Below are 10989 nucleotides of genomic sequence, written 5' to 3' on the forward strand. Positions count from 1 at the left end.
TCAAGGAACGAAAGTCTGTTTTTACAAATTTATTTTCATTTATCTACAAATCGTGTAGATGGTTTTAGATATTGTAAATTATTTTAACTACTAAGGCTTCTTCACGTCCGACAGAAATCGAATTCTATCCATCGATTCAAATCCAAGCTACTGAGGATGCCAGAAAAAGCTTCGACAGTAATTGCGACGTGGTCGTAAACGTGTAGATAGAAAATATTTCTCAACTTCTCAGACTCAACGACGGCTAAAGTTCCTTCCGTCACTGGCACTTTTGAGCTCAAGGAAATATTGCTGTCGTGTACCCAAAACTTTCTCAACCTATCATATTCCTCATCAAGCTTATCAGCCAATTGACCTAAAAGATGTTTCGTTATTCGATACTTATGCTTCATTAAATCTTCGCCTTCATACCAAGGCTTTAATAACTCAGCATGAGACTCTTTCAGATGCTCATAGTAAGTCATTCGTTCTTCAAAGCCTTTAGACATAATTAGTGCCCTCCAAGTGGTTATGGACAAGTCCCATGGAGCGTTCGGTAACATCTCTGAAAACAATTCTTTCATCCTCATAACTTGTGTTTGATGATAGAAGCATACCGGATTTTTCATCACAAACAAATCCGCCTCCAATAACTTGTCTTTATAAGGATACTTCAATGATTGTTCTTCCGTAGATTTTATGAGTATTTCTTGTAATATCTTGCGGATATAATCAATTAAAACTTGATCTGTAATGTATTTTTTTGTGGAACCAGTCTTTTGCAGTATTTCTTCGATATTTTCAACAGCATCAGCGTACAAATTTAAGGTAAATTTATGAGCTAGTGTATCAAAGAAACATATATTACAAAAGTTGAGTTCCCAAAATTCACTAAAAACTCCAGGTTTTTTAGATAAAAACGTAAAATTAATGTTTATTTTTTGCCCTGGATGTAGAACATTTTCGTTTTTATTGAAGAAGTAAACTTGTTCATAATAATCTTCGGGTATAAATGGTATTGTCTTTTTTATTTTCTTCCAACAATATCTCAAGGAGATTGTCCCAAGGTTCTCAAGCATCAAACTAGTTCTACTGGCAATTTTGGTTGGCGCATTAAAGTAATAACTCCAAGAGGTTCGATCCTCGTGCCAACACTCACTCCGCATTTTTGTGAAATGTTCCACGCATTGTTCAGGAAGATCCTTGTATATTATTGTATTGTTAATTCGAACCGCGTAGATGTTTGAAAAGTCTTCTAAGCGACTAGCGGATGATGTTACTGTTATGGAAGGTATATTAGGTTTTCTTGGTGGAGGAGATTTAGGTTTCTTACCAATGACTAACAAACCATCTATTTCTGGCCTGAAAAATATTCCGGAGAATTTACATTATCTACATTTCTATATTGGAAAGTGTTTTAGTTACATTTATTTATATATTTTGAAAAGGTATTACGATATCAAAGTATCACAACTGGTGTATATGTAGTAGCTTAAATAGTCAAGTGGTGGGGCTGATAATTTTTTAGAGGTAACGATGAAGGGAAATCTTCCACCGATTGAGTGAAATTGGTCGATAGACCAATGGTTCGAATATTCAAATGTCAAAACGTTCAAAACTTTTATAAATGTAAACTTATCTCAAAAATACTGTTATTGCATTTCGGCATTTGCCAAATATCTTTTGTTTTATGATAGCTCAATTGAAAGGAAGGGAGGAAAAATAAAGAAAATGAAAACTTCATAGCTAACCTGAAGCAAGTGTACAACATTGTTAGGATTCCCTCTACAAAAAAGGCAATAAACATAACTTAAAAAAAATTTTTTTTTTAAACCGTTGTATTATTCTGGATTGTAAACAGTACGCAACGCAACGTAACGTAATAATTTTCTACGGACGCCGGACGGCTGCTGGGTATTGGTGACGGGTAAATACAACAGTCGCTTGTAGTAGCTGTAGGTCGCTATTAACCGTAAGATAGCGGATCACGGGATTCATAGCTTACGCATAGACCTATACTATTCTCATTCTGGTCCTCTGAATAATAAAAAGCTACAGATTCAACAGCCCCAGGCTGGAATTTTAAATTATGTTTGACACGAGGCCTTTACCTCGAATAATCTTTCTCAATGAAATTATGACTCCAACCGGCAATCAAGCCAGGACCCCGCAGTATATAGATAGCATCACTGACCACGAAACTAGTGAGGCGATCTCGAATTCGAAAAGCTGGAATAAATAAATAATAAATAAAAATCAGTAAACCGTACCTATAGGGATCTATTTTCTTTAATTTATCTTTTAAAAGGAATTCTTTCTTTTCTCTATATCTTTGGTAATCTGCATCCAGTTTCTTGCATTTATTTCTTTCCGAAACCCCTTTTAAACCTTTTTCCTCCTCTTGTATATGACGCGGTACACCAATGTATTTTACAATATGAGGACGACCAACTTCTGCTGCAGTTCTTTGGACTTCATAAATGGGCCCACACTCACATGTCTGGTGTAACCTTAGTGGCTGTTCCCAAAGACTTCCTCTCAAAGATGGCTTCTTATCTATCTGTGCATGTTCTAATGCTATTTTACGCTCTCGTTCCTCTCTAACTTTTTCTACTAAGTTCATTGTTAAATCTATTTGTGGCCTTTTAACTTTTTTGGATATTTTCATTGCTTCTTCTTTTCGTACCTGTATCCATTTCTCCCACAAAAGTAATTCGGGATCCGGTTTTGATTCTTCTTCAAATTCTTTTATAGTTTTAATGCTCTTCATTTTTCTTCTATTTATAGTATGCAATTATATCTCTAAGCATGTACTTTGATGACATTTACAATGTCAATTTTTTGTTTAGATTATGATTGATTGATTATAAGAAAAAGCATCAATTACATTATCTTTGAATACAGTGGTAAAAGTTTTATTGAAGTTTTTTATGAATGAATAAAAAAAAACTCAAAACAAAGAGATAGAGGAATGAACTAATTACGTTTAGCTATGTATCGCTAAGCGTTTGAAGTGAAAGCAAAAGGCATCACGCTTACCGTGCAGAGTGAACTTCGCTTTCAAGATTTATTGCTCAAGGAAGCTGCATCTGGCAAGGCCCAAACAATTGAAACACCAATACATTTCAGCTTGGTTCATATTAAATCATCATGGGGCCGTAGATACGGAAACTCAGATTGAACTAGATCGAACCCTGCGAATGTTCTTTCCTCGACTCACATTCTCCTGTGCGTTTTCTTTTATCTAACATTAGCATCTAATGAATTTTTTCAATTTGCTATAGTCGCGATACTAATGTAACTGAAATCATAAGATACTGTTCTATATCAAGCGGAAGAGTATCTTGCGTGCTCTCGGCATCCTCTTGGAGTATCAAGATCAACTAGCATCGGCACAGGCCGCGCCACGCTGCTCGCTCGAAGAACATGCGACGTGTACAGGACCGGAACTCGTACAGGCCACGTCTTCCAAACGCGCAAACGAACATTTTATATACATACATATATCAGACATCGACGATGTACATTTCGTATCTTTCGTCCAGAAACTATGACGTTACATAATCTATGTGGTTTATTGTTTTCATTTTGACATTATGAGGACAATATAAAAAAAAATCCTATAAAAGTAATATCTGTTTATTTTTCGAAAATCTAAATTTTAGTGTTAACGCTTAAAGTAATAAAATGAAAATCACAGAACCGAAAACGGGTAAACAACGTTTGAATTATCCATTCCTTCAAATTCCTTCAAATGATATGATGATATGTTTACATTTATAAAATAGCACCTGGTGTTAGGCTTCGTCGTCTTCGTACTCCTCATCCACGAACGAGCTTTCTCGGCAACAGACGACCGACCGCACACGTTTTCTGTATAAATCTGAAATAGATAAATATGTGTTCGCGAAGTTCCATAACATTATTGTATCGTTGTGTGAAAATAGACTTTTCCCGCCTCACGGTACTGTACCGATAGATATACTAAGTATATTCGCCCAAGTTTAATATTTTGTAAATTTTGTGCATAAGTTCTGTAATAAAGGCATAACGATTTGAAAGCGCCCGTAGACGCCTGTTTGAATACTCGTAATAATGTAAACTTTTTGATTTATTAACACATTCACGAAGTAAGACGATAACGACATCGATATTCAATATCAAAGGAACGTATTAATTTGATTTCGTAATAAAGCACCTCTCTCTACCTTGTATAATGATCGTAAAGGCAATGAAAACGTGCACATGTGTACAGTGCGGCCCACTATAAACGAAACGACTTTTTATCGAATTCACAAAATATTAACTGAAGATGCTACTTTTAGATGAGGTGAAAGAAACACCAAACGAAGAAGCAGAAAAAGTCCCTCTCTATGGCACGTTACAATGGATATACTACTGGAGTGACTTCGAAGGTCACCTCCCAACCCCCATCAATGTTTCTATAACTGGCTCCATACCATATACATGCCCTGAATTAAAATGGTACAACTTTGATGTTTTCCCTCATAAGGTTAAGCTTTCAAACACTGGATATACAGGTACTTATTTCATTTTTTAAAGTAAACCTTTTATATAAAGTAATATCATATCAGTAAATATCAGAGGCTAGCTCTTGCTATGTATGGGCGAGCCGACGCTGGACCCATAAGCACCTCCACAACATAGCTCCCTTGCACGCAAGACCACTTGATGGTACAGCGTTACGGAGGGAGCTTCTGGACCCCCGCTATGGAGTGATGTTTAGTCCAACCGGAGTGGTATGGGAGCGCTCATAATGAGTGCCCTCGTGGGACGAGCTGTTATTCCCCCCACACCTTTGGAGGGAATGATCCCACCCTCTCTTTACCCCCTTGGGTGGCCCACTCACATTTTCGTGGAGTATATTCGGTTCCTTCCCGCTTGGCTTGCCCAGAAAAAACTTATTCCTACTTATTTAAAAGTAAATCAAGTAAAGCGTTAGAATTGGTACAAAATTCCTGTTAAGAGCAGAATCAGCACAACCGCGACAAGGTTGAGCTTGAGCGGCGCTAAGTAATTAATTTTCTGGCGTTCGTGTGTGGCGTTTGTTTTACTTATGAAAGCTTGTTTGCTCATGTACGACATTTGCGCAATACAAAATTGTTCAGCTCGTGCCCCGAGCGCTTCGCATGCAAACGAGCGCTCGCAATAATTACGGTTGGAAACTTGCTTGTAATATTTAGATGTTTATAGTGTCGAGGAATTTAATATGGCTTGCTTGTCGGCCAACGTAGTCCTAAAGTAAGCACAAAAACAACATCATAAACACACAACGCAGCTACAATTATTGCCATAACTTCAAACGTGTACACACGGTCTGTCTGTCCTCTCTCGGTCCCCTTCTCGTTCCCACTTGTAAAATGATGCATCTTCAGTAAATAATGGTTTTAGCAAAAAAAAGTTTCATTTATCATTGAGTCGTCGTGGTCTAAAGGATAAGACGTCCGGTGTATACGTATCTAGCGGTGCACCGGTGTTCGAATCCCGCAGGCGGGTACCAATTTTTCTAACGAAATACGTACGCAACAAATGTTCACGACTGAGGTCCACGGTGAAGGAATAGCAGCGCGTAATAGAAATTAAATCCGAGACAATATAATTTTCGTAATTACTGGTGGTAGGACTTTTGTGAGTCCACACGGGTAGGTACCACCACCCTGCCTATTTCTGCCGTGAAGCATCAATGCGTTTCGGTTTGAAGGGTGGGGCAGTCGTTGTACTGCACTGAGATCTTAGAACTCATATTTTAAGGTGAGTGGCGACATTTAAGTAGCAGATGTCTGGGCTCCGGTAACCACTTAACACCAGATGAGCCGTGAGCTTGTTCACCCATTTAAGCTATAAAAAAGTGTATTAACAAGTTGTTCTGATGTCACTATGCTGATTAGATACAGCTTGGTCATAAGATCCTATAAAGCTATTATATAATTTAGCTAATAAAAATATTACTTTAAACTCAATTAACATGCCTGCAAAGCTATGAGCAAGCGCATCACAAGATGAGTTCCTTCGATTGGGAGTCACAAAACAGCCGAATAAAACTCACTTAATCATTGTAGAAAAGGTTCAAAATGGTACCATATCCTGAATATTCAGCAGAGAAACACCAAAACTTTAATGATCTATTAATAATATAAAACCAACCAACTTTACCAACTCAATTATTAAGCTTTCGCAGATCTCCTTAGTTCATTAAGCAGTTTATTTATTAATATTAGATTTATATTTGGCTTACGAAAATATGATCACGTCTCAGAGTTTCGCGTTAAGCTCAAGTGGCTGGCAATTCGCCTACGCCGGATTGCTTATATTCTCTCTTTGCTTTATACTGTTCTCTTGAAGAACCCAAAAATAGAAGTCTAAAATTTGCCCTGCCAAACACACAAAATAATATATAAATTCGCAGTCCTCATTGGAGCGAAATGGAAAGCAGAGCGACCGTACTTAGAAGGTGGACCGTTCCAAGACAAGCACATCTTTTCGCAAATTCATTTCCACTGGGGAGCTGACATGATGGAGGGCTGTGACCACACAGTCGACGATAGAAGGTATCCTGGTGAAATGCAGGTGAATCATTCTTTAGGACGCACATAAGTATGAAATAAAACAGACGTATTAGTAGTTAAACAAAAAATATAAATTTGAAACACACAATTTCAGCAGCAACATCCGCTGACAACAAAGTAAACATCAGTGCACATTTGAGTTTTTATTTATTGCTTAGTTGTGTGGACTAGCTCACGGCCCATCTGGTGTTAAATGGTTACTGGAGCCCATTGACATCTATAACGTAAATGCGCCACCCAGCTTGAGATGTAAGTTCTAAGGTCTCAGTATAGTTACAACGGCTGCCCCACCCTTCAAACCGAAACGGATTACTGCTTCACGGCAGAAATAGGCAGGGTAGTGGTACCTACCCGTGCGGACTCGCAAGAGGTCCTATAACTAGTATTTGGAAAGAAATATTTTGAAGTTATACTTCTTTAGGCGCGTTATGAAAAATTGATGAGAGTGAAATTTTACGATGCGCGCGCACGGTGACACAAAATTAACAGAATGAAGTTGCCCACTAAATCGCTCATTACAATACGACCAACGTAACTTGGCGAGTCTGAATATAGCCGCAGGTGAACTTTCGCGCATGTACACTCGTAAAAAAAGTGTTATTAGCATTCATTTTTAGTAATATAAATGATAAAATTATTATTTAATAGAATTCATACTAAATATTATTAAATTATTAACGTTTCATATTTATTATTAATTATTTAATAGTTAAAAATATATATATATAAATAAAGTATAACTTCTTACGCGCGTATATAAGTACATGCACCCTTTGTTTTCTAACTAGTCAAACTTCTAACATATTATTATGTATCATCAAGTACCTAGCTAGTAATAATAATTGCTTTTTGTGATGGTCGTAAATCAACACGATACCATTAGACTGGTTTGGTGAACTGAGCTGTACTGAATGACTATTATTATAATTATCTCACATAAATTTTACTCATTCGATTTCTGTTTTAGTTCTAAAAGAATAATTTATTAAACGAACAGGTAACGTTCTTCCGATCTGAGTACATGACGCAGGAGGAAGCTCTGCGTCACCCCGACGGAGTTGTAATGATATGCTATTTGATAAAGGTTGGTTAGTATCTATCTACTAGGTCGAATGGCCGTACTATCTCCTCAATTCATAAAAAATAGGATGCTGGTTGTACAAATTATATGCTCATTTGGTCTGATTGACTTTCAATCTGTTCACTCACTTAGAGGTGATGCTCGGACTCAGCAGTTTTCCTCAGGGCATTAGTATTGAAAGAAAAAGCTTATTTCGACTATTCCAAGATCGCAAGGATATTTGATATTATCTGAGTGGTCAGTCATAAAATGTAACCCAAAGCAAAATGTAATAGGTGGTACCAGCACAGACAAAGGAGGCCATGCGTATTGCCGTTTCCATTTCATTTGGCAGCTAAAATATAAAGGCCAGACAGCATCCTCTTAGTTGTGTCCTCAATAACAATGCCTTCCCAGAGCTTAGTACCACGTCTTCGTATTCTAGCCTTAAAATTTTTTTTTGACTTCATGACCCACGGTTGCTGGAAGTCAAGTAATGTCTGTAACCCTTGCAAGACAAGATAAGCCGTGAGCACGTCCGTCCACCTGTGTTTCTACCCTACGGAACTGGACCTGCCACCCATAATGCCTTGGGTAAATATTCTTGCTATACCACAAATTTCAGTACGGAGTGAATCCTGACAAACATTTAAGCTGGGTAGTTGAAGGTTTCTCAAGGATTCAGGAAGCTAAGACGAGTACCCGCATAGGTCCGGAGCCACTGTCACACCTACTGCCAATGTTTTACGAAGATTACTTTTTGTATTGGGGCGAGCTGAGAACTGTCAAGGGGGACAGCTTTGTGGTCCGCTGGCTGGTGCCGAGGGCTTGCTTGTTTGCTTCGTTTGATCAGGTAATAGTACCCTGATATAACATACTATTATTAATCTTGTTCGCAGACATTTTTAACATGAACAAAGGACAATCTCACGCATGAAAGCTATTTATTTTTTGTGGTTGTCATAGGTTTTTTACTCACAATAAGTAATACTCAATGGCAAAGGTGTATTAAATCAATACTGACATTGAGGCGTATTTTCTGTCATTTTTTGGTGATTAGTTAAAAAATGTTAATTTAATTTATTAAGTAATATCTTTTATTTCGAGTTTTTAATCAGACAAACTTGTTTTAATTTAAGAGACAACATAGTATTCTCAAGTATTGGTAAGGTTTCTTTAAATCCTCATTTGAAATATTTTATTTACAGATGAACGAATTCCGTCAGCTCTGGGACCCGTGGGACGAACCTAATCTCCGTAATTTCAGGCCACTCCAACAAAACGAAAACAGACACGTTTTTTTTGTGAATTCACACTGGAGCTTGTACAATACTCTACTGCCGCTACCGAGGGTACCTGAACCTTCAATATCAGCTCTTTCACCTGCCTATGAAAACAATTTAAGTTTGCTTCCACCACAAAATGCCTATATGCTACCAGAAGAATCTGAAGAATGTGAAGAAAAGCTGTAGTTGCTGGCGCTATGTACTTGTATTGCAACATAATCTAAGCCATATGTATATGTTTCTTTTGTACCTATGAAGACGACAAAAAAACAAGAACTGGATGTCGGGCGCGCAATTACATACGAAATAAAGGAAAATGGCAGCTATAATCGGAGACGCTAAAGGTAATAACGCAAATACGTTAAGGTACTGGTGACAGGGCAAAGTAGCGTGAGTAGTTGTGAGTAAACACGGGTACCACTACCCTGCCTGTTTCTGTCGTGCAGCAAACTGCGTTTCGGTTTGAAGGGTGGGGCAGCCAGTGCCCTGTAAAAACGGAGACAATCTCATGTCTCGAGGTGGGTCACGGCATTTACGTTGTAAGTGTCTATGAGCCCCGGTAAACACTTAACACCAGGTGAACCGTGAGCTCGTCCACTCATCATAGCGATAAATATTTTTTTCTAAAATAGGAAGTTATATTTTGGTTGCGTAATTCGATTATCTAACAACTCAAAGTCCACAAAATATATTTTAATTTAAATAATTATTGCAGAAGTGTCGTCCGGTGGCATACTACATTCGCCAAATCTGACGGTAGTGCATGCTGTAACATTCTGGTTCAGCGGGGTATGTCGGGACACCAGCGTCAACCCCTGATGTGGCCTGAATGACTGCCGCACCGGAACGGAGACATAGTGTCGTCGACTATCATCTCTACCCCTTCTACTCTGTCCGAGTTTTGAACCCCTATATAGATCGGACGTCGGGTGAGAGAGTTCCAGGGAGGCCGTTTGGTGGATACGGCCTCATAAATATCCTTGGTCCCATGGTCTACTCCTAAAATTTGCAGACCGTGAAATCCCACATGCCCCACGCATCCCCTAGGGGCAGACACCTCGTATGAGGTTTGGCACCCTACCCGAAAAGTCGAGTCCATATGGACTCTTAGGCTATTTATCACAAGCTAGGCAGTGAGCTCGTTCAATCATCTAATCATAAAGAATAAAGAAAACTACAGTCAAAACCGTTTACTGCACGCACGCACTGCACGTTTAATACAACGTGCCGGTTATAATAACCAAGAACAAAGGTCCCAGCTGAATGCCATATGACCGCCTTATTAAAAATATTGCTTTCTACGACATTGGTAATAGCGACATACCTCATAAAACGACCACATTTAACTAATATTTCGGAGAATTAGATCTGTTAGAGCGACCGGCTAAGCTGTATTGTAAACAATTTGAATAGGTATCCACATTTGACTTCAATGGCTTTTAAAATCAGGAAAGAAAACAATAGGATTTAGTTTAGTGTAGGGTCTTTTCTAATTCTTAGAAACAAAACACGTGCATGCGGTAGTCAAAGCCCGCTTCTTCATATCTCTTCAGTTAGTTTGTTACTTATCTATACACAAGACGCACCTAAACTTTGTGGAGTTATTCGTGAAACTTTCAAAATGTCGCAAAGAAAAATAAAACAAATTAATATTGAAGAAAAAATCGCGTAGGTATTATATAGGTATAAATATATTTTTCCAATAATTCCCTACCGATTTGTTTGTACTTGCACGATACACATTAAACATCACCGGTTGTTACGACTATCGGTTTTTACGACTGAATATGAGCAGTCCCTTCGAGGTCGTTATAACGGATTTTGACTGTATATTTATAATTTTAATCACACATACATATTACATATACTTTTGATACACACTCTTTAGAATGAAATAAATTAGGTGCTGTATCAGCATGTTCATCTAAACATGCAAAGGCAATAAATCAAAAGATAATGACGCTTTTGTTTGTTTTTATAGGTTACTGACTTTACAAGAATTATGGAATAATTTTCATGCATATTAGTGTCTTTTGATTGTTCGAAATACCCTAAATATATATGTCTTAATGTGTAT

The 10989-nt window shown here is 37.8% G+C and overlaps 2 protein-coding genes across 2 annotated transcripts; one reads left to right on the top strand and one right to left on the bottom strand.

The window, feature by feature from the left end:
- Positions 1–100: 100 nt before the first annotated feature.
- On the bottom strand, positions 101–2759 carry LOC114253162 (MYCBP-associated protein). The gene is made up of 2 exons (XM_028187924.2): positions 2250–2759; positions 101–1341 (listed from the first exon to the last, which is right to left on the bottom strand). The coding sequence occupies exons 1-2, from the start codon at positions 2747–2749 to the stop codon at positions 102–104; spliced, it is 1740 nt and encodes a 579-aa protein (XP_028043725.2). The 5' UTR covers positions 2750–2759; the 3' UTR covers position 101.
- A 907-nt stretch (positions 2760–3666) lies between these two features.
- Positions 3667–9098, top strand: LOC114253414 (putative carbonic anhydrase 3). The gene is made up of 6 exons (XM_028188288.2): positions 3667–3691; positions 4305–4520; positions 6407–6567; positions 7564–7650; positions 8252–8479; positions 8835–9098. Exons 1-6 carry the CDS (start codon positions 3667–3669, stop codon positions 9096–9098), a joined length of 981 nt encoding a protein of 326 aa, XP_028044089.2.
- The last annotated feature ends 1891 nt before the right edge of the window (positions 9099–10989 follow it).

This window comes from Bombyx mandarina, chromosome 09 (assembly GCF_030267445.1).
Source record: "Bombyx mandarina strain Sakado chromosome 09, ASM3026744v2".
Classification (NCBI taxonomy): Eukaryota; Metazoa; Arthropoda; class Insecta; order Lepidoptera; family Bombycidae; genus Bombyx; species Bombyx mandarina.

Coding starts and splice junctions, on each gene's coding strand:
- LOC114253162 (XM_028187924.2), bottom strand. CDS start 2,749: ATGAAGAGCATTAAAACTATAAAAGAATTTGAAGAAGAATCAAAACCG. Junction 1,342..2,249: donor AAGAAAATAGATCCCTATAG/GTACGGTTTACT, acceptor AATATTTTTCAG/GCCAGAAATAGATGGTTTGT.
- LOC114253414 (XM_028188288.2), top strand. CDS start 3,667: ATGAAAATCACAGAACCGAAAACGG. Junction 4,521..6,406: donor TTCAAACACTGGATATACAG/GTACTTATTTCA, acceptor ATAAATTCGCAG/TCCTCATTGGAGCGAAATGG. Junction 6,568..7,563: donor GGTATCCTGGTGAAATGCAG/GTGAATCATTCT, acceptor TTAAACGAACAG/GTAACGTTCTTCCGATCTGA.